The 27,553-nt window shown below is 35.5% G+C and overlaps 1 protein-coding gene across 1 annotated transcript; it reads right to left on the reverse strand.

Moving 5' to 3' along the window:
* Positions 1 to 12,556: 12,556 nt before the first annotated feature.
* On the reverse strand, positions 12,557 to 25,767 carry LOC306879361 (ral guanine nucleotide dissociation stimulator-like 1). The gene is made up of 17 exons (XM_079432224.1): positions 25,469 to 25,767; positions 22,018 to 22,307; positions 20,506 to 20,550; positions 20,063 to 20,232; positions 19,826 to 19,980; positions 19,497 to 19,745; positions 19,032 to 19,135; positions 18,835 to 18,919; positions 17,732 to 17,809; positions 16,757 to 16,843; positions 16,635 to 16,667; positions 16,406 to 16,527; positions 16,144 to 16,239; positions 15,883 to 16,018; positions 14,592 to 14,852; positions 14,313 to 14,427; positions 12,557 to 13,878 (listed from the first exon to the last, which is right to left on the reverse strand). Exons 1-17 carry the CDS (start codon positions 25,490 to 25,492, stop codon positions 13,730 to 13,732), a joined length of 2,199 nt encoding a protein of 732 aa, XP_079288350.1. The 5' UTR covers positions 25,493 to 25,767; the 3' UTR covers positions 12,557 to 13,729.
* Between the last annotated feature and the right edge of the window lie 1,786 nt (positions 25,768 to 27,553).

Raw genomic sequence — 27,553 nt, forward strand, 5'->3', positions numbered from 1 at the left:
GAGCTCTGTAAATGCATAGGGACACTCTGTACTCCTGCAGGGCGCAAGAGTCATCCAATATGATGTAACACTGGCCAAGTCACAGCACTTGTGTCGCAGCCCAAAGACACACACACACACACACCTGGCAGGCTGTGAACGAATAGAAGTACACATAAAAATGCTTTCATTTTCTCTCCTCCAAATATGCATTGATGGATTAAATTACCAACGTCATAAAAAAGTCAGCTGCAAATTATACCAAATTTAAAGGAACGTGAGATAATTGGAATGGAACATGATGTAGCCGGTCACACTGTTCACTGGTCGTGAAAATATACTGAAAGTACAGGCGCTAATTCAAAGAAATAAAATAGACCAGAGCAGAAAACAAGTTATGTAACTTTTCTGATATCAACTGACATTATAAAAAGAATCGCCTGAAGTGCAGGTCATAATCCAATCTTTTCAACCCCCCGGTCCCAGGAAATTACATCTTGACTTTCTTGCTAATTCTCCACTAGATCTTTTCTGACACACTAATTTTCAAGCGTTAACGATTACCTGTCATTTATTAATTTATTGCTCCTGGTAGACTGCCAGTTTGTTATATCACTTGCCCTGTCCGGCATTATGTAATATGCATGGCATTTACACAACCTGTTGTACAACCTTCATCTAAAAGTACTACCTGTTCTACAATAATGCAACTACCACTGAATCATCTGTTATGAGTACATTCATTAAAAGGTGTCTAATGTATTTGTGTGCATGTTGTTGATGACATCACATGAAAGCAAGCACAGAACTGTGCTGCACTACCGGTTGCTACGGTAGCAAGAGCCAATGCAAGAACAAAAGCAAGGTGACTTTTAGCAAGAGCTGCAGTGCTTTGTTCTCTTCGTGGTCTTTTTTCACTCTTTTTTCCCCCCTATTTCCCTCATTTTTTTTTTTATTTGTTCGGAGTATGCAGAACCTTACGAAAGCAGGTCAGTGGAAAAGTAGGTCAGTGTAAAGGGGAGGAGAGGGATGAGAAAAGGGGAATTCAGAGAGTGAGGGTTGGGGAGGAGAGAGGGTGGAGGTGCAGATACGTCATCCAGCCTGCAGAGAGCTTAAAGAGGAGTAAGCAGAAAGCTGCATTGGGATTAATAACTGAACACTACATACATCTGAGAGCCTGAACAATTCTATTCAATTCAATACTGAATACCAAAAACACTTTTAAGTGCTGCAGTGTAGCTGAGAAACCTTTAACCATTTGCAGCAGTGCTTGTCTTCTAGTCCTTTAATGATTCATACACCTTATCTATAGGAAACAGAGACTATTTGCATATACGATAATACGTAATGCAAATAATATAGAAAGAAAACAAGAATTCATCATCATTAATCATTATTTTATGTTAAATGGCTAAATTAACGTTAAATTAAAGGCCAAATTTATTTATAAAGCACATTTCTTACACAAATGCACAAATCATATAATAATGCAATTTGAATGACGTGATTTATCAGACCGGCTCAGTATTTGGCATAGCCACATTTTTGTGCAAAACCTGATGATCCATGTTATCCGAACAACCTTTTGTACAAAGGTTCACACGGTCACATATTTGATTGGTGACCTAGAAATAATGCAGATTATATTTCTTATTCATTTTATGGCTTTAACTCTTCTGTTTACTAAAACATTCAAATTAGATTTTGAATCCCAGATTGCCAATGTGCACTAATGAAGCCGGTGTATGTATAAACGAAAGAGCAGAGGAGGGACAAGGAGGGAAACTAGAACAGAAAAGGCGAGCAGAGAAGGGAAGGAGGAAAAGTTAAATGAGGAGAGGAAGAATAAGGAGGAAAAGAGGCCAGAGAGAGGAATGGAGTGGGAAGAGAAGATGTTTTGTCTCTGAACATCTGCAGGAGCGCTGGGATTCCAGAGAACAACATAACTCTGATTACGTAACTGAGCTGCCTAAGATGTAGGTCAAAAAAATAGAGAGCGCAAACAAGGGAAGAAGTGTCTGAGCATGTATGTGTGTCACGTGGAACAGTAATCATTATAACACAATGATTTGCGTGCGTAAGCAGGTGTATATCATATGTAATGGCATCACAGGATGTACTAATTAGGGTATGTGTGCGTGTCTAATAAGTGTTGGTAAGAGTTTAAAAGAGGCAGTGTGATTCACACAGGCAGATCAGTGAAAGGGCAGCAGAATGTAGGTCAGCCAGCCCTGCCCACACCCCATTCCCTCAATCCTAAAGCGTATGACCCTCTCAGTTTTGTTCTCTCTTATTCGCCCTTAGCTCATTCAACATTCACTCACTGTCTTTATGCACTCTTTATCTCTCCTTTCTTATTTTACACTATTTTAACTACTCTGTCAATTTTTTAAATAAAACAAAAATTAAAGAAATTGTTATATATTCACAAAAAAAAAAAATCACAATTTAAAAAAGAAAAGAAAGAAGAAAAGATTCACTTTGAGATTTCCAAACGAAACGGTACTGTATAAAAGTTTTGTCAGTAAGATTTTTTTTTTTTAAAGAAATTAATACTTTCATTCAGCAAAAACATCAAATTGATCAACAGTGACAGTAAAGAAATTATAATGTTAAAAAAATTTTAAAATTAAATTTCAATAAAAAAGCATTCATAAATACATTATATATATATATATAAATACATATACATATACACACATCAGAAGTGACAGTAGTAACACACGACACCCTAGTATCATGGCAGACATGCAAGCACCACTTATTTTCCTCAGAAATTTTAAAAATCTAGTTCATCTTTCTCCCTCTCTTTGTCTTATTACTTTGGTTGATCATTCTCACTCTCTTGATTCTTTATAAATCAGTCTCTTCCGCTGCACCTGTGGCACAATCACCCATTACATGCCAAATTCCTGTCATTATTCGCCCTTTTATAATCAGTTACTTTAATCAAACCCAAATCTTCCCAAACAAAGAATGAAATGATATTGACGGATGCCCTATTGAGAAATATTCCTATCATAGCAACACATCACCCACTGTGTGCAGCTCCAGATTACATGCAACAATAAGTCAAAGAAGTCTCAACCGAGAGCTAAATTCCTTCCCTCTGTACTTTACTGCTTGATATGTATTAACAGCATGACTGTCTGCTCTAATGGAGGGGTTTTGATCATGTGACTGGCAGAGACATAGACCTGCAGAAAAATAAAATAAATAAACTCCCACAGAATTCCACAAAAGATGCTGTAATATTCGTGACAGATAAAAGCCCAGGACATCTGTAGTGCTCTTTCATAATTTTATAGACAGTGTTAAAAGTATTTGAATAAAAGTATTTGAACTCTCAAGCCAAAATTTTCAATTTCTTATTTTTTATTTGACTTGTGAGATGACTTGTTTCATGCATTACATCACTTGCTCACCAATGGATCCTCTGCAGTGAATGGGTGCCGTCAGAATAGGAGTCCAAACAGCAGATAAAAACATCACAATAATTAAAAGCACCCACTTTTAACTAATTTCTTATTAATATACGTCCTATTAATTAAAAAGAATAGGGCTACATATTAGAAAACTGTTGATTTAAGCATTCTATACAATAAATGTATAGAAATGAAATTGTGTAAGAAGTTGTCAATGCACACCTAACCTTGACAAACTGCAAATGCATAAGTGTCCTTTTACACTATTTGTGCTTAATACATAATCAGCACCAATAAAAGCCCAGCCTCAATAGCAGCTCTTTATTATGTCATGCACACCAACGTCAGATCATTCCATTATCTAAGCAAGGCCAACATTCTATCACCCATAAAACAAAGGATAAAAGAATGTCTCAGCCCTGAAATAATGAAAGGAAAGAGGCCGGAATTGTAAACAATGTGCGTGATTGAGGCTACACTTTAAAAAAGTCGAAGAAAGTGGGGCAGAAGTGTAAGTGAGGACTAGATTTCTGCTCATCCATTAAATGCGAAGGATGAATTAGGCCACTAGAGCAATGAGTCAGCCCAGAGTTATGCAATGCGAGCGCTCAGGGTATTGCCACACTCTGTGCGTACGAGGGAAAGAGCGGGTATGGAGAACGAGAGAGAGCTTGTTTTGCAGGCACGCATCTGCGTATGTGAGAACATGACTGACATATGTTCTGGGGAAAATGTGCATGGATAGAACAGCTGCCTTCAGTGTGAGGCCGAGGACCATAAGGTTTGTAGGCACATTGTGTTACTTTGTATATGATTGTTTAAATGTGAAAAGCAACAAAATATGTTCCAACTGCTCTAATGAAAGCACTTCATTAAAAAGGCATTATTCTACAATCATAAATCAATACATCCATAATGTGTAAAGCATTGTGCACTCACAGTTCCAGCATCAATATTCCACTTACAAGGACACTTCATATTAATAAAGCAGCACTTGAGCTCTATGAAGTCCAGACCACTATCCTCTTGACTTATCGCTCTATGATCACAATTATTTTATAGAATTAAATATGAAACCTTATTATTATCCACATACAACTCATTCTAAGAAGAGTTCCAAAATGCTAAATGATTATTTCATTCTGGATATTTAATTGTTCATATCCTGTTTTTATATTTAGATTACCTTTGTTGTCGTCAAACGGTTAAAGTTATTTAAAAATAGTAATAATTCAATAATACTGTTTACTGTAATCTTTAGCAAGTCTTAAAATGAATATCCATTTTTCTTTACATTATAATGTTGTGATGCCTATAAAACAGTCTATTTTATTTTTATTATTCATTAAATATATTATAACATTTGACTATAAAAATAATACATAAAAAAATTATAATATTTGACCGGTAGTGTTAAATATTGCAAATAAAAGTTTGGCCGACGATTATATTTATGTGGCTGAAAATTGTTTTGTTTTTAAATAGTTTGAACAGTTTTAAATATTTTGCTGAATCAGGATATTAAAATGATTTCTGAAAGATCATGTGACACTGAAGTAATGATGCTGAAAATTCAGCTTTGCATCACAGGAATAAATGACATTTTAAAATATGTAAAAAGCAAATATTTCACAATATTACTGCTTTTACTGTATTTTTGATCAAACAAATGCACTTTGTAAATAAATGCACAACTTAAAGTAATGCATTACTTTACTTTTGTGTTACTTTTTGTCACCTGAGCTGGGCTTGCTTATTTATTTTTAATAACCAAAAACCCAAAAGTTATATTTTTGTCAACTTTAAAAGTCCTTTAACACCAAAAGTGAAATTAAAGGACTCGGGCTAAAGGAAGTGCATCTGCACCTCACTCCAAATTTTTCTCAGCACAGGAACTGGAGAGGTGTCAGTGAATAAATGGGAAAACAGGGCAACTTGCATTATGTATTTAAAAAAGTAACTCAGATACGTAGTTTCAGATATAAACGTAACTCAGATACTTATTCTGAGTATATAATGCGTTACCCCCAACACTGTCAACTACAAAACCTTTGATCATAGTCCAGCATCATGGCGGTGTCGACCTCCTTGCTGTAGTAACAATTCTAAATGACACCCCATCAGCCTGCATTTTAAAGATTACTAGAGGGGCTATAACTGGAACTAGGGGGTCTAGGGCCCCTCTAGCTCCCCATAATTCAAACACCTATTTTAATCTCTCTGAGGTCACTTTTACCCTTGGAACTAGACAGCGTTAGTCACGTACAGTATACTAGAAGTTCAGTAGTGCCACAAGCACATTAACCCCATTATCCATTAGTCTCCTTCTGTCCAGTTACCTGCAGCCGACAACCTGTCAGATCCCCTCCTACGGCCCAGCACAACTTTAGTGCCTTACACGGCTCAGTCTTGACCTACATACTTGCAGACATGCACATGCTAACTGAAAAAGGCTCTAATCTTCAAGACATGATGCTGATTTGCAGAAGCATTCTACAAATGTAAGCTGCTTCTTAAGAGCAGAGGCACTTTCAACCATTACACACAAAATTAATGATTTAATGAAGCAATTTAACATATTCTCAACATACAGTGGTGTGAAAAAGTGTTGGCCCCCTTCCTGATTTTTTATTTTTTTTGCATGTTTGTCACACTTTAATGTTTCAGATCATCAAGCAAATTTTAATATTAATCAAAGATAACACAAGTAAACACAACATGCAGTTTTTGAATGAAGTTTTTTATTATGAAGGGAAAACAATATCCAAACCCACATGGCCCTGTGTGAAAAAGTGCTTGCCCCCTAAACCTAATAACTGGTTGGACCACCCTTAGCAGCAACAACTGCAATCAAGCGTTTGCGATAACTTGCAATGAGTCTGTTACAGCGCTGTGGAGGAATTTTGGCCCACTCATCTTGGCAGAATTGTTGTAATTCAGCCACATTGGAGGGTATTCGAGCATGAACCGGCTTTTTAAGGTCATGCCACAGCATCTCAATAGGATTCAGGTCAGGACTTTGACTAGGCCACTCCAAAGTCTTCATTTTGTTTTTCTTCAGCCATTCAGAGGTGGATTTGCTGGTGTGTTTTGGATCATTGTCCTGCTGCAGAACCCAAGTTCGCTTCAGCTTGAGGTCACGAACAGATGGCCGGACATTGTCCTTCAGGATTTTTTGATGATTCAATGTTCCATTGAAGCAGCAAAACAGCCCCAGACCATCACACTACCACCACCACCATATTTTACTGTTGTATGATGTTCTTTTTCTGAAATGCTGTGTTACTTTTACGCCAGATGTAATGGGACACACACCTTCCAAAAAGTTAAACTTTTGTCTCATCAGTCCACAGAGTATTTTCCCAAAAGTCTTGGGGATCATCAAGATGTTTTCTGGCAAAACTGAGACGAGCCTTTATGTTCTTTTTGCTCAGCAGTGGTTTTCATGAACTCTGCCATGCAGGCCATTTTTGCCCAGTCTCTTTCTTATGGTGGAGTCTGACCTTAACTGAGGCAAGTGAGGCCTGCAGTTCTTTACATGTTGTTGTGGGGTCTTTTGTGACCACTTGGATGAATCGTCGTTGGGCTTTTGGGGTAATTTTGGTCGGCCGGCCATTCCTGGTGGGCAAGCACTTTTTCACACAGGGTCATGTGGTTTTGGATTTTGTTTTCCCTTCATAAAAAAAACCCCTTCATTTAAAAACTGCATGTTGTGTTTACTTATGCTATCTTTGATTAATATTTAAATTTGTTTGATGATCTGAAACATTAAAGTGTGACAAACATGCAAAGAAATTAAAAATCAGGAAGGGGGCCAACACTTTTTCACACCACTGTAAATGAAATGATAGAAAAAACAAATCTGAGCAAACATGAAATGAGAACTAGATGACTGAAAACTCATAGATTTCTACTCTGTCCAGATGAGTTGTTGGCATGAAATGTTTTATGACCTAGTATTTATTGAAAGATTCCTAAAAATGATTTGGCACACCACATTGCATCTGCCATTGTTGGATATTTATTTGTACAAGCTCATTTCCCCTCATTAAAGCTTAAATTAATTTGTTGCATTTAAAATGAATGATTTTAGGTTTTAAGTGTTCTACCTTGTATTTATTTAAATTAAACAAAATTGAATTACAATATCAGCAACTTATCAATTATCAGCCATAATATAAATAAATAATAATAAATAAAATAAATAACGGGCTTATTAAATTGGCAAGGTACATCCTCAATATTTATATAAAGTTCAACTTAAAATCTAGAACTTAAAAGAAAGTTATTATAAAAAAATAGTACAAAAGACCATTCCACCATGGAATAAAATAATAATAATTAAAAAAATAATAATAATTGTGGGTTTACATTTAAGAATTAGTAAGAATTCTGAGAATGTCAGAATTGTAAGAAACTCAATTTTCTAAGAAAAATTCAATTGTGAGAAACTCGAAATTGCAATAAATAAATAAATGTCAAAAGTCTGAGATACAAATACCTTTTTTGTTTTTTCCAATTTGTCAGCAACCCTAATATTAGGCTACTCGGCAAACATTTTCAGTTCTCAAAGTTATAAAAAAAAATTCTTTCACTAACATTATTTAAAGTTTGTTTAAAGTTACCTGGTTTATAATAACGTTCCCAAAGCATTAGTGCAAAACGTTATTTGTGCATCATCCATGGAACATTTTTGTCGACTGTTTGTCTAAAACATTTTAAAAGTAACTTTGTTTTAGAATGTTCAGAGAACACGTAACATTCCCAGTGTTTACAGATTGGTCAAATGGAATGTTAGTAAAACATTTTAGAACATTTTTGTTAGCTGGGTACATACTATGGAAATACAAGTTAACAAATAATTCAAATGTAAAATCAATTAATCTAAATATTCACATGGCCAGTTAAATGGTCTGAATTTTTGTTAACTGTCAACAATCTTGTCCTACACTATACTTCCCCTCTGCACGTCTTTTCACTCAAATACACTCAGACCAGGCCAAATAAGGCATTTCTTTAAGGGCGACTGTGCTGTCTCACAAGTGACTCACGGAATCATGGTAATGGGTAACAGAGCTTCACATCTAAAGCCAAACAAACCCACTAAACACACCACAGGGCCTGCAGTGGCCGGCAGCTGTTGGGAGGAAGCTCTCTGAATCACAGGAGCAACAAAAGAAGTCTGTTTACAACAGCACTCTTTCACCCATGCCTACATCTTCTCATCCTCTCCAGCGCTTCCCGCCCACAGCCCGAACCGTCCCGCTCTTTTTGCTCTAATCCCAACACCTGGGAGGTGCAAACATGTGACCGAGGGCTCACATGAGGCCAGACGCTCTGTATGAGGGTGAGTCAGGCGAGGAATAGACTGCAAAACTAAAGGTAACAGAAGTCAACACACAATTACACGCTCGCTTACACCAACGAGCCGCTTAAACAGGCTGGAACCACACCATGTGGCGAGTGCTTTCCAACATCGCTGTGTTTATTTTTATGCTGACATCATCATGTATGACAACAGCATATGAGCAAATTGAAAATATTAGTCTAAATGACTCATAATGCAAACCATGCAACTTTCATAAAAGTTTAGAATCTCACACAACTTGTTTTGCACTTTGTAAGATGTCTTTTTCTTCCATTTGCAATTCATTTCAAATGCCTTCTGGTGCCGAGTTAAAATAGAACAGTTCTAAGAAGTATCTAAGCAGAGTGTTTCCAATTAGTTGCTGTATCATGTCCAGGCGAGACACCGGAGAGATGGAATAATTTAAGTAGGTTAATCAACAGCATCAGGACATGGGCAGTGATAGAGCATGTTTCTTGTTTCTGTTTGGGTTACTGGGTCAAGCAGGAATGGAGAGATGGGGAAAAATATCACATGAAGAAGCAACGCCTGTAAAGGAGACACCATGTGACGGAGATATATATAGTTGGGTTTCTTAAACACACACACACACACACACAGAAAAAAAAAACAAAAAAACATGCAACTTATATTATGATTAAACTATTCCAGTTTAATAGATCCCATTCAAATACATTACTATTTATCTTTGCATTTGGATTAGTTAGTTCATGTGTGTAATATAAAAAAAAAATATATATATATTTTTTTTACTACACACATTTTCACATGCATTTACCAACAAAGCACCTGGCTGTCATTTAACCTGACATGAACCCAGTTTATAATAGAATTATAAACTAATTCTAAATTAAAACATAAAATATTGAAGAGAAACCCAATGGACTGGAGTATGCTAAATTGAAGTATAAAATTCAAAGTAGAAAAAGATGTAGATAAACAAGAAAACAACCTTGGTTGCTGAAGGACTGGATGACTAATCGGTTAGTTGACCATTATGACTCACTCCAGTTATGTCTATAAATATGAAATCATCCATCTCAATGAGATTTGAAAACAATGCTATTGATTTCATAAGACTAGGAATATAGTGTAGAAGTCAAGACGTTTCCATTATTGTTTGGTATTTTTTCTTCATTTACTGCTCACTGTTCATTTTGTGGAAAAGCGCAGCATGAATGTCTTAATATCTCTTTTTTGTGTGTTCCATATTCCACGTTTTTGTATAAAAAAAAAAAAAATCCAAAAACATTAAGCACATAAGTGAGTGAGGATCCTGCTTTCTTCATTTGTGTTCCATGGAAGAAATAAGTCATATAGGTTTGAAATAACATAAGGATTAGTAAATGACTTTTTAAACTAAACATTAATTTTCAAGACTGATCTGAATTTTCAGTCTGACATTCCCTGTATGTGTGTCATCATGGAGTCTTGTTGGAGTCTAAGCCTCATTTAACAGAGCTACGTTTTTAAAATAATTTATTTAGTTGTTTTAGGAAGTAGTCATGAGGTAACATATTGGTTTTCATGATCCCAAAAATGAATGCCAGACGATATGGAATAAATTAATAACTTTACGCATGAAACTCTGCTTCCCTCTACTGGATAACCAGGTGAACTGTTTGAAATGAGACTGCATATACAGTGGGTACGGAAAGTATTCAGACCCCCTTAAATTTTTCACTCTTTGTTATATTGCAGCCATTTGCTAAAATCATTTAAGTTGTCAAAAATCATCTTTTTTTTTCCTCAATGTACACACAGCACCCCATATTGACATTTTTGGAGATTTATTAAAAAAGAAAAACTGAAATATCACATGGTCCTAAGTATTCAGACCCTTTGCTCAGTATTTAGTAGAAGCACCCTTTTGATCTAATACAGCCATGAGTCTTTTTGGGAAAGATGCAACAAGTTTTTCACACCTGGATTTGGGGATCCTCTGCCATTCCTCCTTGCAGATCCTCTCCAGTTCTGTCAGGTTGGATGGTAAACGTTGGTGGACAGCCATTTTTAGGTCTCTCCAGAGATGCTGAATTGGGTTTAAGTCAGGGCTCTGGCTGGGCCATTCAAGAACAGTCACGGAGTTGTTGTGAAGCCACTCCTTCGTTATTTTAGCTGTGTGCTTAGGGTCATTGTCTTGTTGGAAGGTAAACCTTCGGCCCAGTCTGAGGTCCTGAACACTCTGGAGAAGGTTTTCGTCCAGGATATCCCTGTACTTGGCCGCATTCATCTTTCCTTCGATTGCAACCAGTCGTCCTGTCCCTGCAGCTGAAAAACACCCCCACAGCATGATGCTGCCACCACCATGCTTCACTGTTGGGACTGTATTGGACAGGTGATGAGCAGTGCCTGGTTTTCTCCACACATACTGCTTAGAATTAAGGCCAAAAAGTTCTATCTTGGTCTCATCAGACCAGAGAATCTTATTTCTCACCATCTTGTGGTCCTTCAGGTGTTTTTTTGTGTCTTGCACTGAGGAGAGGCTTCCTTCGGGCCACTCTGCCATAAAGCCCCGACTGATAGAGGGCTGTAGTGATGGTTGACTTTCTACAACTTTCTCCCATCTCCCGACTGCATCTCTGGAGGTCTGCCACAGTGATCTTTGGGTTCTTCTTTACCTCTCTCACCAAGGCTCTTCTCCCCCGATAGCTCAGTTTGGCCGGACGGCCAGCTCTGGGTTCTGGTCGTCCCAAACGTCATCCATTTAAGGATTATGGAGGCCACTGTGCTCTTAGGAACCTTAAGTGCAGCAGAAATTTTTTTGTAACCTTGGCCAGATCTGTGCCTTACAACAATTCTGTCTCTGAGCTCTTCAGGCAGTTCCTTTGACCTCAAGATTCTCATTTGCTCTGACATGCACTGTGAGCTGTAAGGTCTTATATAGACAGGTGTGTGGCTTTCCTAATCAAGTCCAGTCAGTATATGAAGGTGTAGAACCATCTCAAGGATGATCCGAAGAAATGGACAGCACCTGAGTTAAATATATGAGTGTCACAGCAAAGGGTCTGAATACTTAGGACCATGTGATATTTCAGTTTTTCTTTTTTTAATAAATCTTCAAAAATGTCAACAATTCTGTGTTTTTCTGTCAATATGGGGTGCTGGGTGTACATTAATGAGGAAAAAAAAAATTAAATGATTTTAGCAAATGGCTGCAATATAACAGAGTGAAAAATTTAAGGGGGTCTGAATACTTTCCGTACCCACTGTACATATAGAAATTAATTCCCTCGACATATAGTTGTAAAGTGCTTAAAAACAACTGTAATCAAACAGTTGGAACAGGTCCATCCTGCGCTACCAACAGACAGCACCTTAAAACGACGACTGTGTACTATTGGACAAGAATGTACTAAGTAACGTCCAAATATTAGCCACTAAAGTGGAATCAAAGGCTGCTCTGGTGCTGCTTTGCTTCTGTGTTAATTAAATTCAGCATCAGAATAGCGCTATTCTTTTCCAGTCATGACAGACGTATATATTTATTTTTCTAGGCCAATTCATAATTTTTTTATAAATTGATAGGCTATTTGTCGTTTTAGACTTTAGTATTTAAGATCAATTTAACATTTAATCAGTGTAACGATGGCATTAGATATATTTAAAGACCATATTTCTATTTAAAACATACATTTTAAATAAATATAGCAACTAGAACTTCTGAAATGTAGTTTAAAAAGATAAACATGACCACAAATATAAACCACAATGGGATCATATTTTAAACAAATCAAAAAGTGATGTATTATTTTAAATCAAAGAATGCAAAATAGACAACACTGAGTGCCAAATTAACTTTTTAATGACACAAAGACAGACACACATTTCAGTCCGGAATTGTGGCTTTCTGTGCAAACAGCAAAAGTGTGCTTTTTAATGCTGATTCAGGCCCCCTTCCATTTGGCAAAAACACTTGCTGTAGTTTCCAAGAAACACTATACCTGCACCACTATTTAGCAGCAAACCATTTCACACACAAAGCACTTACATTTCACATACCTCAGCAACTAACTTACTTTGACTTTCACAAAACACATACACAGTCGGTGAGATTCATCTAGTGCACCCAGAGCTCTACAGTTCTCCGAATCGCATTTGCTCAGAAAGTCACAAGATATCCAATATGGATGAGTTACTTCATTTGACACTTCTAGAAAAACATGAACATTCAACTTCAGAAAAAAAAGTGATCAAGAAATGCAAGCATCCTTCATTCAGACAAAGATCAGGCACAAATGCCAAAAGTCTTAAAACATGACGAAACCGCTTATAGGTTTGAGATTATTGCACAAATACAGCTAAAAATGAAAAAGAAAGAGCTGAAAGGAAACAGCACTATACAAAACAATACAAGAGATAAATTAGCACATATAAAAGTTCAATTAAATACTCTAAAACTGAAATGCATCAAAATATTGGAATTAAAATAATGTGATCTTTATTAAAATTAGATTAAAACTAAATAAAATATCAACATTTTTATTATGTCACTTAGAAAACAACCTAAATATAATATACATTTCACTTTTTATCTATCGCTGAATATTAGCTACGTAAAAGCTGGCATTTGTAGGTCATCCTTCTACAAAAAGATGTTTCTCAGTAAAACCATTTCCTCCCATTTCAAAGCAAAACTTCTCAATAAACTGGCAGTAGATGTCAGTAGATTCTTCCTCCAGTTTTAACTAGTTTTAAATCAGAGCTGTTGTTGTGGCAGCTGTGCTATAGTTTCCTTGTTTTTTGTCAATGAGACATTATTGAGTGAGATGTTGTCATAACTTGTGACTCCAGGGTGCTTCAGAGCTCAGTGATGCATCCATCAGTCTGTTTTTAAATTTATCTGAGCTTCGACATCCAGTAGTCACCCGCTCATCACAGTCTTATATAGTCTTTGTTCACTTTTAAAGTTTTCATGTATTATGCCACCGTGTTGTGGGTTGTCATGACGGTTCTGTTACTTGCGGGACCTCGAAACTGCTCCAGGACTCCAGGATGAGCCAGGCGCTCTGCTGAGATTTTTGTAACGCTGGCGAAGCACAAAGTCAAAGTTGGCAGTGGTGCACATGGCATAGAACACATTGGCTTTGTCTGGGATCAGCAACTCTGATATAAAAAAAAAAAGAGATTTATCGAGTGCTAAATACACAAGTTTAAAAAAAAGCATATGCTATTCATAACAAGCTTAGACACACTGAACTTATGTCTTTCATGATCATAAAAAAAAAAATCATGCTTACACCTAAATACCTAAAAGAGTGTTATTATCATTAACAAAAGAAAAACCTTTTTTTAAAGCTGAATTAATATATAATGTTAATATAAAAAAATAAAAATAAAATTGCATGAAAATTGTTGCAACTAAATGAAATAAAGTGAAGTAAAAAAATAATATTTAAATGTCAAACACACAAATAGCAAAATAACAAAAATAAAAGCTAATATAAATATTAATGAATACTTTGATAGTATATAAATAATAGTAAAATGAGCTTTGAGTTTCAGTGTTTCAGTGTCAAACATAAAATCAACAAGCTCACCTTTGTCACTGGAAAGCACTTGTGTGAGACTAAATTCTTGGCAGTTCATCTCCTCCAAGTTGTGTTTCTCCAGAGCTCTCTGAATCACCTGAGCTGTCTTGTCCTGACTGGTTATCTAAAAATAAAGAGATTTCAAGACTTTAGATTCGCTGGGGTTGACAACTAAGCATTAAGCCACAGACTTATTTTCACTAGAAATATGTAAAATTAAAAAACAAATAAATAAATAAAAAAGAAGCATGGACACTGCAGAAATCACCATATATAAAGCCAACTTACCAAAATACTTTTATAAACGTTTCCATTGCTGCCAAATTCCACACTGACTCTGACAATACAAGAATCAGCGACCTGCTTATTGTACATGGGATGTTTGAGAGAAGGAGAGGATGATGAAGATGATGATGATGATGATGAAGTAGGGGAGGGGCTGTCAGGGTTCAGGGCAGACATATCCACCTGTAGGCATCTTCGAAAAGAGCTGGGCGGAGTCAGAGAGGAGGTGGGTGTGTCTACTAAGATGTCCTGACAGGATACAGACTGTGAATGAGGGAATGGAGAAAGACTATTTACCCCAATAAATCTGTAACAGGTCTGTTAGAAGCACAGCACAGGTTTTTCGGTGGCAACTGACCATATGAGGTGTAAAAGATAACTTAAATACTTTGGTAAATGATGTGTTGAATGTAAAACATCACAGGCTGGTGGTATTATCTAATACACTGTGTTATGTCAACTTCACTGAAGCTCTGTATTGATAGTGCTAACTTGAACTACTTTGTGACTGCAAGGTTTAGGCGAAACAAAAAAAGTCACAAATACCTGAATGGATTTTACTAACCTCAGTATAAACGAATAGTCAAAATAGGTTTTGAGATAATATTAGACGTATCAGATTTAGGCCTTTTGATTCAGTACATTTAACTACAAATAAATAATGCAATAAAAAAGTACAATTTAATTAAACCCCTGACCCGCATGCACTGAAAGACACTGAAAGTACATCAAGACGTCACACAACAGCTAAAGACATCTGTCTGACGCATGTGTACATCTGTGTTATTTTAGTGTTGTTTATATACTATTATAGTATTTATTCATATTTTTAATTAACTTTTATTTTTATATTTTCAGTTTTCATTTTAATTATACTTGAAGTTTTAGTAATTTTAATTTAATTTAATTCAGTTCATTAATTGAATTAATTTTAAAATATTTCTATTTAGCTTTATTTCAGTTTAAGTACTACTTTAGTACAAAAACGTACACATTTTTACGTACAAAAAAAAATTAATCATCAAAAATTTATTTTTATTTCAGCTTTATTTCAATGAGTACAAACTATTTTAACAGTTTTAGTCAAAAATAACACTGGTGTACACTTCCTCAGCAAATATAGGTCATTATGTTCAACTGATGGATTCAGCACATCATAATTAATTTGAATAAATATTTTAATCTGACGACTGACAGCCTACACTTGTATTAAAAGAACAAAATATTGTAGGATCTATAGAGTATAAGGTAGTAAATAACAAAAGTCTGCAGCTCTGGTCAGCAGGTTTGTTACCTGTACTTTGTATCTAAGTGGTGAGAGGTTGGGGCTGCTGAGATCTTCCATCTCTGAGCCACTGGAGCCAGACGATGAAACACTGATCTGATCAGCAAAAGTCTTTTTTGAGAAGTTCTCACTGCCAGACAGCAACCTGTAGTGAGCAGAAAAGAAACATGTGTCACAGAAACACAAGTTGGCAAAATGTCTTTTTTTTTTCTTTTAGAATAGTCTGGTTTCACAAAATGAGTCGAAACTGCATCTTAAAACAACACTCACGAGGTCAGTTTCTTGGTGATGAGCCGGTGGCCCCAGGGGTTGGGAGAGCTGGGACAAGGGTCAACTGGTGGCTCCAGTTCTCTTGACAACTCATAGCTAATGAGAACAAAAAAGACTAACAGTTGGTATCTCAATATCTGAGATGCTGATCTTCTGAAGTACAGAAAGTACTACTGCCTTGAATTCAAAGTCATTTAATCTCAACCAACATTCTTAGTAGGAAACTGAATATAATCATCAAAATGTGCATGAGGTGCCTCACCTCTTCTGATCAGAAAGAGGTATGCCGCTGTTGATCCAGGAAATTATTTGAGGATGTGATTGGAGTTTGTAGTGAGCACATGATGCCTGCAGCTGCTTGATTTGAGACAGAATCTCAAACTCCTGAACACAGAAAGGAATGGAGAAACGCACATCAGCACTCTTGACACTAGCATTTGTTATAAAACCTAGCTTTTCACTGAAACAATATGTAGGATGATTGTACTTACTTTTCTACGCTTCTCAAAGTTGATAAGACCCCCCTGTGAGCACAAAAAGATAGTTTTCATAAAAATAAAAAAATTTGGAACTATGTATATGTATATGAATTAATGTCAGAAAAAATTCTCACCTCTACATTATCACTAAGTGCTGTGTCCAACATGGTGAGAACAGTCAGATAAGTGCCCAGGTACGGCACCTCACCGCTGGAGGGGGTCTGCCAGAAAAACAACCTTGTCAGGCAAAAATACAGTAACAGTCGAGATATTTGAATGCTTTTGTCTCTTATGCTCACCAAGGCTGCATTTACTTGATAAATTATAGTAAAATCAGTAATACTGTGAAATGTTATTACAATTTAAAAGAAGTGTTTTCTTTTTTAACATATTTTTAAATTTGTTCCTGTGACGCAAAGTTGAATTTTCAGTATCATTACTCCAGTCTTCAGTGTCACATGATTCATCAGAAATTATTATAATATTCTAATTTATTCATATTACTATCAATGTTGTTTCTTATAATTACAGAAATCTCAAAGGAATAGCATTTATTTGAAACAGAATTTTTTGGTAATAAATTACAAGTTTACTGTCACTTAAAAAAAAAAAATCATACCAAGCCAAACTTCAGGGGGGGAAAAAAGCGTATTTTTTACTTAAGCAAATCTGCACACATGCTTTAACTAAAAGCTTCCTCTTTTAAGCACACACATCTTTTCCCAACAGCTAAGTGTGATTTATGCTGAGTATAAATATTTCAGTTAGAGGAATATGCTGTTGACGCATCTTTACTGATGATATTCGCAACTCTGTCATACTGTGTCAGCTAGCATTATGGTAATACCCTTTTGGGTGTTTTAATTAACGAGTTGGCAGATTCACATTGAGGCAGTTTTTCATATTGAAAATGAAATTACTTGAGTCAAACTAGAGCAGCCAGTAAATGAGCCGGTGCAGATACATACTTCCCAAAAAGAGTAGTTATTTCCCAGAAACAACAGATTTATAATATTTTTAACAGCAACTTATACCAATGGCCTTAAATAAGACAAATGTACTACTTTCAGCAGGGCCTTGTTTTTATGAAAAATACTAGTGATTCTTACCATGTGCTTAGATTCAGGACTGAGTCTGGGAGACTTTGGAGCGGTGCGAGTGTCTACATCAGCTGCCTGGTTTCCTTCCTAAATCAATCACAAATACTAGATAACAGGACATTTGGCATATTGAAACGCAAACAGTGAAACTGATTTAGATAAGCATATGATTAAAAACAAGCACTAGAGACACTGAAACAACTGCCCTAGAGAAACATTTACATAAATCACTTTAGAAAACATTCTAAATCAATCTTCCACACCCAAAGAAATGCCACAATTCAAGATAAGTACAATTACTTAACAGAGCATGATAAAGATTGAGGTCAAAGAGGAGTGGGATAGCCTATTAAAAGCCAGCACAGACAACAATGAATGTTTTGTTGTTATACAATGAACACTGCAGAATATTATGGGATGCTGTGCCTCCATAATGGTTTCTTTGCCAACAAGATGACTCTGCAAGTTTTAACCTCATCTTCATTTAGCTCTACTGATTTACTCTTTGCATGCAAGCTAGAGTGAAATACGGTGTGGAAAATATTGAATGTTGCCTGGTAGCATCTTTAAAGATAGTAAAAAGGGCATAAAACAGCTATGGGATGAGATGATGTCATTGTCTTATCAAAGATTCAACACTGCTATCAGCTCTTACACATGATGTTAAACCATTAGGGGGATCTGTTAGCACACTGTAGGCCAAATAATGATTGGAAGTTTTTTTTTTTTAATGAAATGTGTATTTTTATTTAGCAAGGGGTCTTAAATTGATCAAACGTGACAGTAAAAATATTTATAATGTTATTAAGTTCAAATGTTTCAGATAAATGCTTTTCTTTTGAACTTTGTTAATCAAAGAATCCATTTAATAAGATTTACCAAATTACCTTTTAAATCTATTCAAACAGACAGCATTTTAAATTGTAATTATATTTTACAATGTTACTATTTTACTGTATTTTTGATCAAATATATGCAGCCTTGGTGAGCATAAGAGACTTCTTTCAAAAACATTAAAAGATTTTACTGCCCCTAAACGTTTGAATAAAAGTGTACGTGCACAAATTTAGATTAGACAACAGGTTTAAAACAGGCAAATCTGTGAAACTTACCTCTACAAGAATATCTCGATTGACCAGCACACAGTTCTCATCAGGAAATGTGTTGCAGAGGTGATCGAAGGCAGCCATACTCTCCCTGAAATGACACAATTTATCCATTTAAATGAAATACCATGTGTTGTGCAAATTGAATAAGTGCACTTAACATTGCACTACATTAGCAACTATTCATGTTAGGATCAGAAGACCTGCTGATTGCCGCCCAAGTTTTCTTTAGCCTGTAAACAGCATTAGACTGAAGAGCGGATAAGATGGCTCTTAGAGAGGAGAAGTTTCTCAACTGATGGCACTCCTGTAACATAAATGATAATAAAAAGAACAAATCAGCTTAAAATAATACAAAAAATATATAACTCTTAGGCTTTTACCCTTTTTGGATCAAATATGTCCCAGCACAGAGTAATGATATCTTTAAATGTCTGTATCATTACAAATTATGAATTAGTTAGACTTAAACATGTGAACAGCTTAACTTGTTCAGCCAATTTGTTTGCTCAAGTTTTCAGAGCAACATTTTGCAGAGTGTTTCCTCATAATGTCTATTATATCCTTGTGGCCGTGCTGAGAACTGCACAAGTGCAACGCGTGCTTCCATCTGAGAATCAAATTTGCATTCATGTACTAGCCTAGTTTGTTTCAGGCCTTATACGCACCTGAGCCACAGAGATCCACTCCTCAATAATCTTTGCCCTGTGTGTAGGGCCGCTGCGAGTGCAGGATGGGGAACCGGGAGGGGATGTGGAAGGAGGGCACAGCAGAGAGGTGATAACGCAGTTAGTGACAGCATTGAACTGGGCAATAGTGGCACGGACCGTGGGCGCTAGACTCCGATTCTCTTTCTTGTCTCTTTGAGACCAAATGCAGCCAAGACAGTGAAATGGAACCACTTTGACAAAGAGCTCCTGATGAAGAAACATAAGCAGATGAATAAAAGTAGGCCTTATATAAAAACTAGCTTCAGTATGTAAACCTTGACACCTACAGCATCTAATAGCGTGAGCTGCTCAGCAATGTCTCGTGCAGGGAAGGACAGTGCATCCCCCGTCTCTTCTATGTCCTTTCTGTCCGTGGTGTTTTCAGTTGCCTGATTCTCTACAGCAGCTGTGCTGGTTTCTGCTGATGTATCTGTGTGCTTGTCTGTTGAGTCATAAGTTATTTAGCGTTGATTTTTTTTGGTGTGTGCACATAAAAGCTAAATTAGCCATATTTCAAGACTTGCCTTCCGTCTGAAATTTTCTGAGAAGTGCATCAGCCTGATAAACCAGACGTCTGAAACAGAGGCGATGACGCAGATGAACACAGAGCAGATGAAGAGCCTGGTGACCTGGAGAGTCCCGAAGGTCCTCTTGGTACTCGTCTAACCACAGCCGGATCAGATGAGGTAGAGAACTGCACACACACACACACACACACACACACACACACACACACACACTCTCTTTGTCAGCATTCTTTCAGACTAATTAACAAAGCTCTGGGAATTACAATGAATAATCGAGATGAATAACCAATTTCACTTTACTAATAATACATAATGATTGCACTGGACAACCAGTTTCAATTTAAAGTTCATTATTAAACAACATTGACCACAGAATATAACAACTGATAAGTCAGAATCAAATATTCCAGGACATTCCTAAACACGTGGATTCAACTCACCTTCTAACGCAGACACTGTTGTCCAGACTGGTGACCATGTCCTCCCTACAGAGACAAATAAGTAAGTCTAAAGTTAATATTCAAAACATTCCTAAAACTCTTCAAAAGAAGGTTTAGGATTATGAACACAAACAATTTGACAAAAATGTGTCACAAGTGCTCTTTCAAGGTCTATTACCTTTATTTAGGTTTCAACAAAACACAAAGGACTCTCACGGATCAACAAATACACCTCTGACGTGAAACCTGTTTTACAATGTGAGGTGTCCTCCTCCATTCCACTGCGTCATTGATTTGTGTGGTGTGATAATGGACTGTCATTCCACAGTAATCAAAGGTGTCTCTGGGAAATACTCTGCCTCATACTGAATTTAGAAATTTGGGCTCCTTTGATTATTCACAGTCACTGAGCCTTGTGGAATGTATGCTGTGTAAATTCCCTCATATATAAATACATGAGGGACGGTTGTGTCTGAAACGGAAGTCAGTCAATGACCGTATGAAGGTACCTCCAAAGGAAACTGACAGGCCTGCAATGCACATAACGTCATGTCTAATGTGCGAAGACATTACAAATTTTACATTTTTATTCCTTCTACCAACAGGTACAGGTTTGTGGTATATCACCAGATAAAGGTATGTTGGAATGTTATGGAATCATTAAATTCGGAGGTTCATTCAGATTTTGGAAACGGCCCGTAAGAGTTATAACTGTCACTGATGCACAATAAAAACATGACTAGCTACAGTCTTTATATAAAGCAACATGGGACCTAAATTTTGGTTAATTCCTCCTAGAATTATATAGTTTTTGATGGAACAAATGTGGAATACTTTTATGGTTCTTATTGGAGCATGACAGCCCTATAACTGCTGTTGACTTTTACTGTACAGAAAACAAAAGCTTAAACATTTCACATGAAAAAATGTATTATTGTTTGAGTAGACTATCCCTATATATAAAATTTAAAAAAGGTCAAATGTCAAATGTTTACGAAAGTCAAATGTTTATGAAAATGTGCTTTAGACTCACCAGGGCTGCATTTATTTGATCAAAAATACAGTAAAAATCGTCCTATTGTGAAATATTATTAAAAGATAAAAACAAGGTTTTCTATGTGAATATATTTTAAAATGTGATTTATTCCTTTAGTGCAAAGCTGATTTTTCAGCATCATTTCTCCAGACTTTAGTGTCATATGATACAACGATATGCTGATTTGGTGCTTATTATCTTTGTGGAAACATGACATTTTTTTCATGATTCTCTGATGAACCGAAAATTCATAATAACAGCATTTATTAACTAGAAATCTTTTGTAACATTATAAATGTCTTAATGTCTTTACTGACACTTTTGATCAATTTTATGAGTCTGAATACAAGTATTAGTTTCTTTAAAAAAAATCATACCGACGCCAAACGTTTGAACAGTAATGTAAATGTTAGATTAATGTCCCTATAACCCTTTGAGACAGCAATTAAACTCTTTAAATGAGCATTTATGCTCACCTTTGAAACAGGAGTTCTATGAGAGCATGTGTGCAGGTAAAGGCTCTGTAGGTGGAGAGGAAGATTTGCATGTAGTCTGGGTCAGGGCACTCCGGGTTCACCAATTCTGTGACAAGACGCTCCAGAGTGGCTGCTTTAAGCCTGCGGACCTTCTGTGTGCGGTACTGCATGAAGCCGAAGGCAGAAGAGTTCTCAGTGGCATCAGGTGGGGGTTGGATGGGTTCTCTGTGAAGAGTGATGCCATAAATGGCCCCATCTTCCACCTCTTCTCCCCACTCCTGTACCGGGTCCTGCACAAACAGATCATCAGACTATACACCTTGAACCTATCATTAAGCTTGATATGATGCCCACTGCAACGATATTAAACAAACACAGTGTCATCAAAAAGATTCTATTTTGCAGTCCTAATACTACAGCACTTATTTAAAAAAAAAAAAAAAAAGGTGCTACACACGGACCTAAAATTTCACCTGTCCAGGAAGATATATACAAAACAGGAGCTCTTTGGAAAATACAGGCAAATTGTTATCCAAATTATAAGTCAGGAGGAGTGAACACATTTTATCTTCACTAGCCTAAGACAATACACTGTACATTACATTTTCTTTCTTAGTAGATGCTTTTTCAACAAAATCATGTACAATAGAGTTCAGATCATGTTATAAGCAAATACACCAAGCATTTTTACAGTATTAAAAATAATAACAACTGTTTAATGATGCCCACACAAGAAGGGCATTTTCATTTTAAGGAAAGAAGAGAAATCATTTAACGTATTTCATGGTGGCAAACCATAACTAGCTGACACCAAAAATACTCAATACTTTCTTTACAAAAATCCTCTTCGGTGGTAAATGAAGCCATGATTATTTGCGTAGAAAATACCATACCACACAATGAATAACAGCTGTGGGCGAATAAAAAACCCCCCTGATGATTTTAAACAAAGGCAGACTGTGTAACACACTGGAGTGTTTTCTCTTCCAGGCAAAACACGGCTGTTGTTGTTGACTAATTCAGATGTCACCAATATTAGATGAGCTCATAACAACTGGCTTGAGGACATATTAGCATAATGGTGTCATCTGTCACTGATTCTTGAGACAAGATGTCCAGCAATTTATATGCCATTAGTTAAAAAAAATGCCTACACTGAAATTAATCATGGATTTTGACTAGAATGTTTTAACACCACATTTATTTGATTAAAAAAATAAAATAAAATTGTATTAGCTATAAAATCCCCTATCCTCAGAACATAGTTTAAATCATCATGAAGAAAAATAAATAATAATAATTATATATATATATAATAAAAATAACTAAAAAAAACAGCTAACTAACACAAAACACAATAAAACATGATTTTTGAAAATTACAAAAACCGGAGTTATCTGTTTTTGCAAATAAACTGTTCATATACAGTTTTAGGGAAAGTTATTTCACATAAATTCACGTCTGTACAGTAGTGGCGCCGCTCAAACAAATCGCATGAAGAATATGACGCAGGAGAAGAAAGTTATACACTATTCAGCAAAAACAAAAATGAAACACAAATGTGTCATTTTTGCCTAGTATGGTTGAATTGGATCATCGAAGGTCAGTAGCAAAGACACTGGTTAATAAAATGGGATTAAATACATAAACGACATTTGTCTTATTTAACAGAATATTATACAAACCGGCAATAATTAAATGAGTTTGCATTTGACTGTTTTTATTCATTTCTCTGCTCGTACTCCCGATTTCTCTCAACATGGCAACACAAGAGCTGTCAGTCAATACATGGGAAACAAAGAAACTGGTGTTACTTATTTGAAAAAGTAACTTAGATATTTCCTTCTAAATTAAAAAGTAATGCGTTACTTTACTATTTACTTTTAAAAAGTAATCCGATTATGTAACTCGCGATACTTGTAATGCATTACCCCCAACACTGTATGTATATATATATATATATATATATATATATATACATACACTACAACATTCAGAAGCTTGAGGTCAGTTTCTTAAATAAGAAATTAATCATTTTGAGCAAGGAGGCATTACAATGATCAAAAGGTGACAGTGATTTGTTTCTAATAAATGTTGTCCTTTTGAACTTTGTATTCAAAGAACCATGAAAGAAGTATCACAGCTCTAAAAAAATACATAAAGCAGCACATTTTCAACATTGATAATAAGAAAAGTTTCTTTTAGCACTTAATCAGCATATTAGAATGATTTCTGAAAGATTACTAAAAATGTATGATGAAATGGCTGATAAATTCAGCTTTACCACCACAGAAACAAATTACAATTCATAATATACAGTATTTGAATATACAGCAGCTGTTTTAAATTGTAATAATATTTCACAATATTACTGTTTTACTGTATTCTTGATCCTTTGAACATAACTTACTGACCCCAAACTTTTGAACGATAGTGTATATTAACTTATGTTAACTAAGAAAACTAAATGTAGTTTAATTTTGAATAAATTAAAAGAAACACTTCTAATATGACAAAAAGGTGAATATTAAAAATTAGACCGTAAATCTCACATATAGGACATAGTTATCAAATTTTTATATATAATTTAATCATTTATGGCAGGATTTACAACTATGTCAACCATCATGTCTTCATCGCATAAATGTATTTTATTTATTTATTCAGATAATTTCCCTTATTTAAAGTGGGACCAGTATAGCAACACCAGAAAATATGCTGCTGTATTGTATACAAGTGTGACATGTAAAATATGTAAGCTGTCAAGTTTTGTTCTAAGCCTCAAGAATCACTGCTCTGTGCCAAAAGCTCAATGAACATCACAGAACATGCATAATATGCAAACCACACATTTGGAAATGGTTGTGCTTCTAAGTAAACCAAGGGCAGTCTATTCCTCTAACAAATCAACTGCTGTGAAAATCACAAGTGCATTCTTCCCAGAAACTCCAGTCAAGCAAAACAGAGAGCTTTCCAAGCCAAAGCCCTGTGTCTCCTCTAAAACTGTGCCATGGAACAAAGCACAGGGGGTGACTGGGGGAACTATCACAGGTCAGCTGTGAAACAGGACACTGTAAATATCTCCAATCTACAGGTGGGTCTGAGAACAAACACAAAATCAGTTCTACTGGGAAAAGTGAAGTGCACCACACCCTCCCCTCAGCAACACCTCTGCTCAACAAATGATTAAACGCGTTCCTAAAGCCAATATCACGTCTAAATTATTGTAAACCCATTGAGTTTTTGTGACAGTACTGGGATGTCCGGAGAAGAAAAAACAGGAAATGCTGCATTTTCTCTGGCATTAAAGTGAAGAGAAACAATAACACTGTGTAAAAGTTACAACAAAACGCGTTTGCAGTCACTTTTCCTGTAGTCATTCTGGCCTGTAAATTAATATTAAACAGAATGTCCTTTTTAATAAAACAGTTTAATAAAATAAGCGACTTACCATAGTGAGCTCCAATTTTCGCATGTTTTCAGCTCTCTATTTCCAGACTCAAAAACGATATTCCTTAGTCAGCTCGTGTCAAACTTGACTGTCATGTCTAGAGAGCTGCTGGAAATGCATAACTTTGCGAATTAAGAGCTCCAGTGACGATAAAGTCAACTTACTGTGCATTTCATACAGTGCTACCTTTATTGTCATCAGATATATAATAATGCTTTAAAGGAAAATGAAATCCGTGACCGCAGAAAATGATTATCTTTATGATATGTCTGTGTTTCAGCTGTCAATCGCTTTAAACTGCAGGGGGTTGGTCTCTATACGTAGATAATTACGTCTAGTATGACGCACGGGACGCGCTCATTAATATTAATTAGAAGGCTTGATTTATGAATATTAATTACGTTGCGTGGAACGTTGCCTCTGGAAGTTTACAAAGCGACTTCGATTATGAATTAATATATATATATTATGAATTAATATTCATAATCTAAGCTTTAGGCATAGTAGGATTCACAATGTCATGTGTGGAAGTATGTAATCCACATTACTTCGTTTTAAATTGAATATTAAGATTATGATTGAATTACTTTATTTTACCATGTGATTCTGGGAGTTCCTGGTATGACAATTTGGGCAAAATACAAGACTAGACATTGAACTAAATGTAGGCTATACAATTAAAACAGCATTTACAAACAACTCATTCAAACCGATTATTTACATTTTTCCTCTTTGTTAGATATAATATAAAGCCGTCAGACTAAGTGAAATACTTTCCTTTAGCAACACATTTTTTACATGATCAGTTTAACAATGAAAGGAAGTAAAGGAAATCTGATTGTTTGTCCAAATGTATTCCCATGTCAATTTTTATTTTTTATTTTTTTAAATAGTGCCTATCGTGCAAAATAATGCAGAATCTTAAATATTTCTTTATTAGTTTTACATCGTGATGTTTCATTGTTTATGCCAAGGTTTAAATCACATTGTATTGATCCACTGGCAAATAAAACTGCAGCCCATTTTATCCAAGAAAAGTACAAATGACTCAGATGCCACTGTGCAGATCATAAAGTGAATAATGGTGAAAATTGTATGAAACAAAGCCGATATACACACACACACACTGAATGATACAATGAGCGGTTTGTTGGTTTCTGGGTATAGTTAATTAATGTCTTTCTGTTCTCGGTGACGTAGATCTGTGAATGTGCAATGGCATCCAAGCAGGCCACCCCACGCTCACTGAGACACTACAACATAACAATAGATGACGCACACTACTGAGCTCTTATAGAGAGACCACAAAGTATTTAAGCATATCCACTAACAATACCACTCATTACTAAGACAGAGGTCACACACTGATGTGTGTGCATTCACACACTCCAAAAAAAAATCACTTTTACTTCATTATAAATTAAGAAATTAAATTAAAATACTTAAACGTCAAATTGGTGCAACAAAGTGTTAACGCCAGGTAGAATAGCTTAAAAAATTTACATGCCAGCAATGTTAAAATATTTCTCATTATTGACATGCTTAGTAACATTCTTGTCAGGTAATACCTATTGTAGTAGATACATTTTAAACATTTAAACAATGTTAACCATGTGGGTGTGATGTGATACCTAAACCAGCTTTTCCCCTTAACCATAATTTTATTTTTGGTTTTGTTTTATTTATGAAAACACATTAATGCTCAGATTTTTTGGGGTCAGTAACATTTTAATTAATTAATAATTTATTTGATTAAAATAGAGTAAAACAGTAATATTGTGAAATATTATTACAATTTAAAATAACTTTTCTATGCAAATTTATTATAAATTTAATTTGAAATGTAAATTTTCAGCAGCCATTACTCTAGTCTTCAGTGTCACATGATCTTTCAGGGATCTTTCTTATATGTTGATTTGCTCAAAAAACATTTCTTATTATTATTAATGTTGAAAATGTATTATTAATGTGCTGCTTGCTATATTTTTGTGGAAACCGTGATGCATTTTATCAAGTTTATCATAAATCTTTCAGTCACTTTTGATCAATTGAATGTGTTCTTGCTTAATAAAGGTATTAATTTCT

This window comes from Barbus barbus, assembly GCF_936440315.1.
Source record: "Barbus barbus genome assembly, chromosome: 13".
Taxonomy (NCBI): domain Eukaryota; kingdom Metazoa; phylum Chordata; class Actinopteri; order Cypriniformes; family Cyprinidae; genus Barbus; species Barbus barbus.

Excerpts from the sequence above, each read along its gene's own strand:
- LOC306879361 (XM_079432224.1), bottom strand. The coding sequence starts at position 25,492 with ATGCGAAAATTGGAGCTCACTATG. Across the intron at positions 18,920-19,031 it reads ACTTGGGCGGCAATCAGCAG|GGAGAGTATGGCTGCCTTCG; the intron begins GTCTTCTGATCC and ends GTGTCATTTCAG. Across the intron at positions 16,240-16,405 it reads CCTCTTTCTGATCAGAAGAG|CTATGAGTTGTCAAGAGAAC; the intron begins GTGAGGCACCTC and ends TGTTCTCATTAG.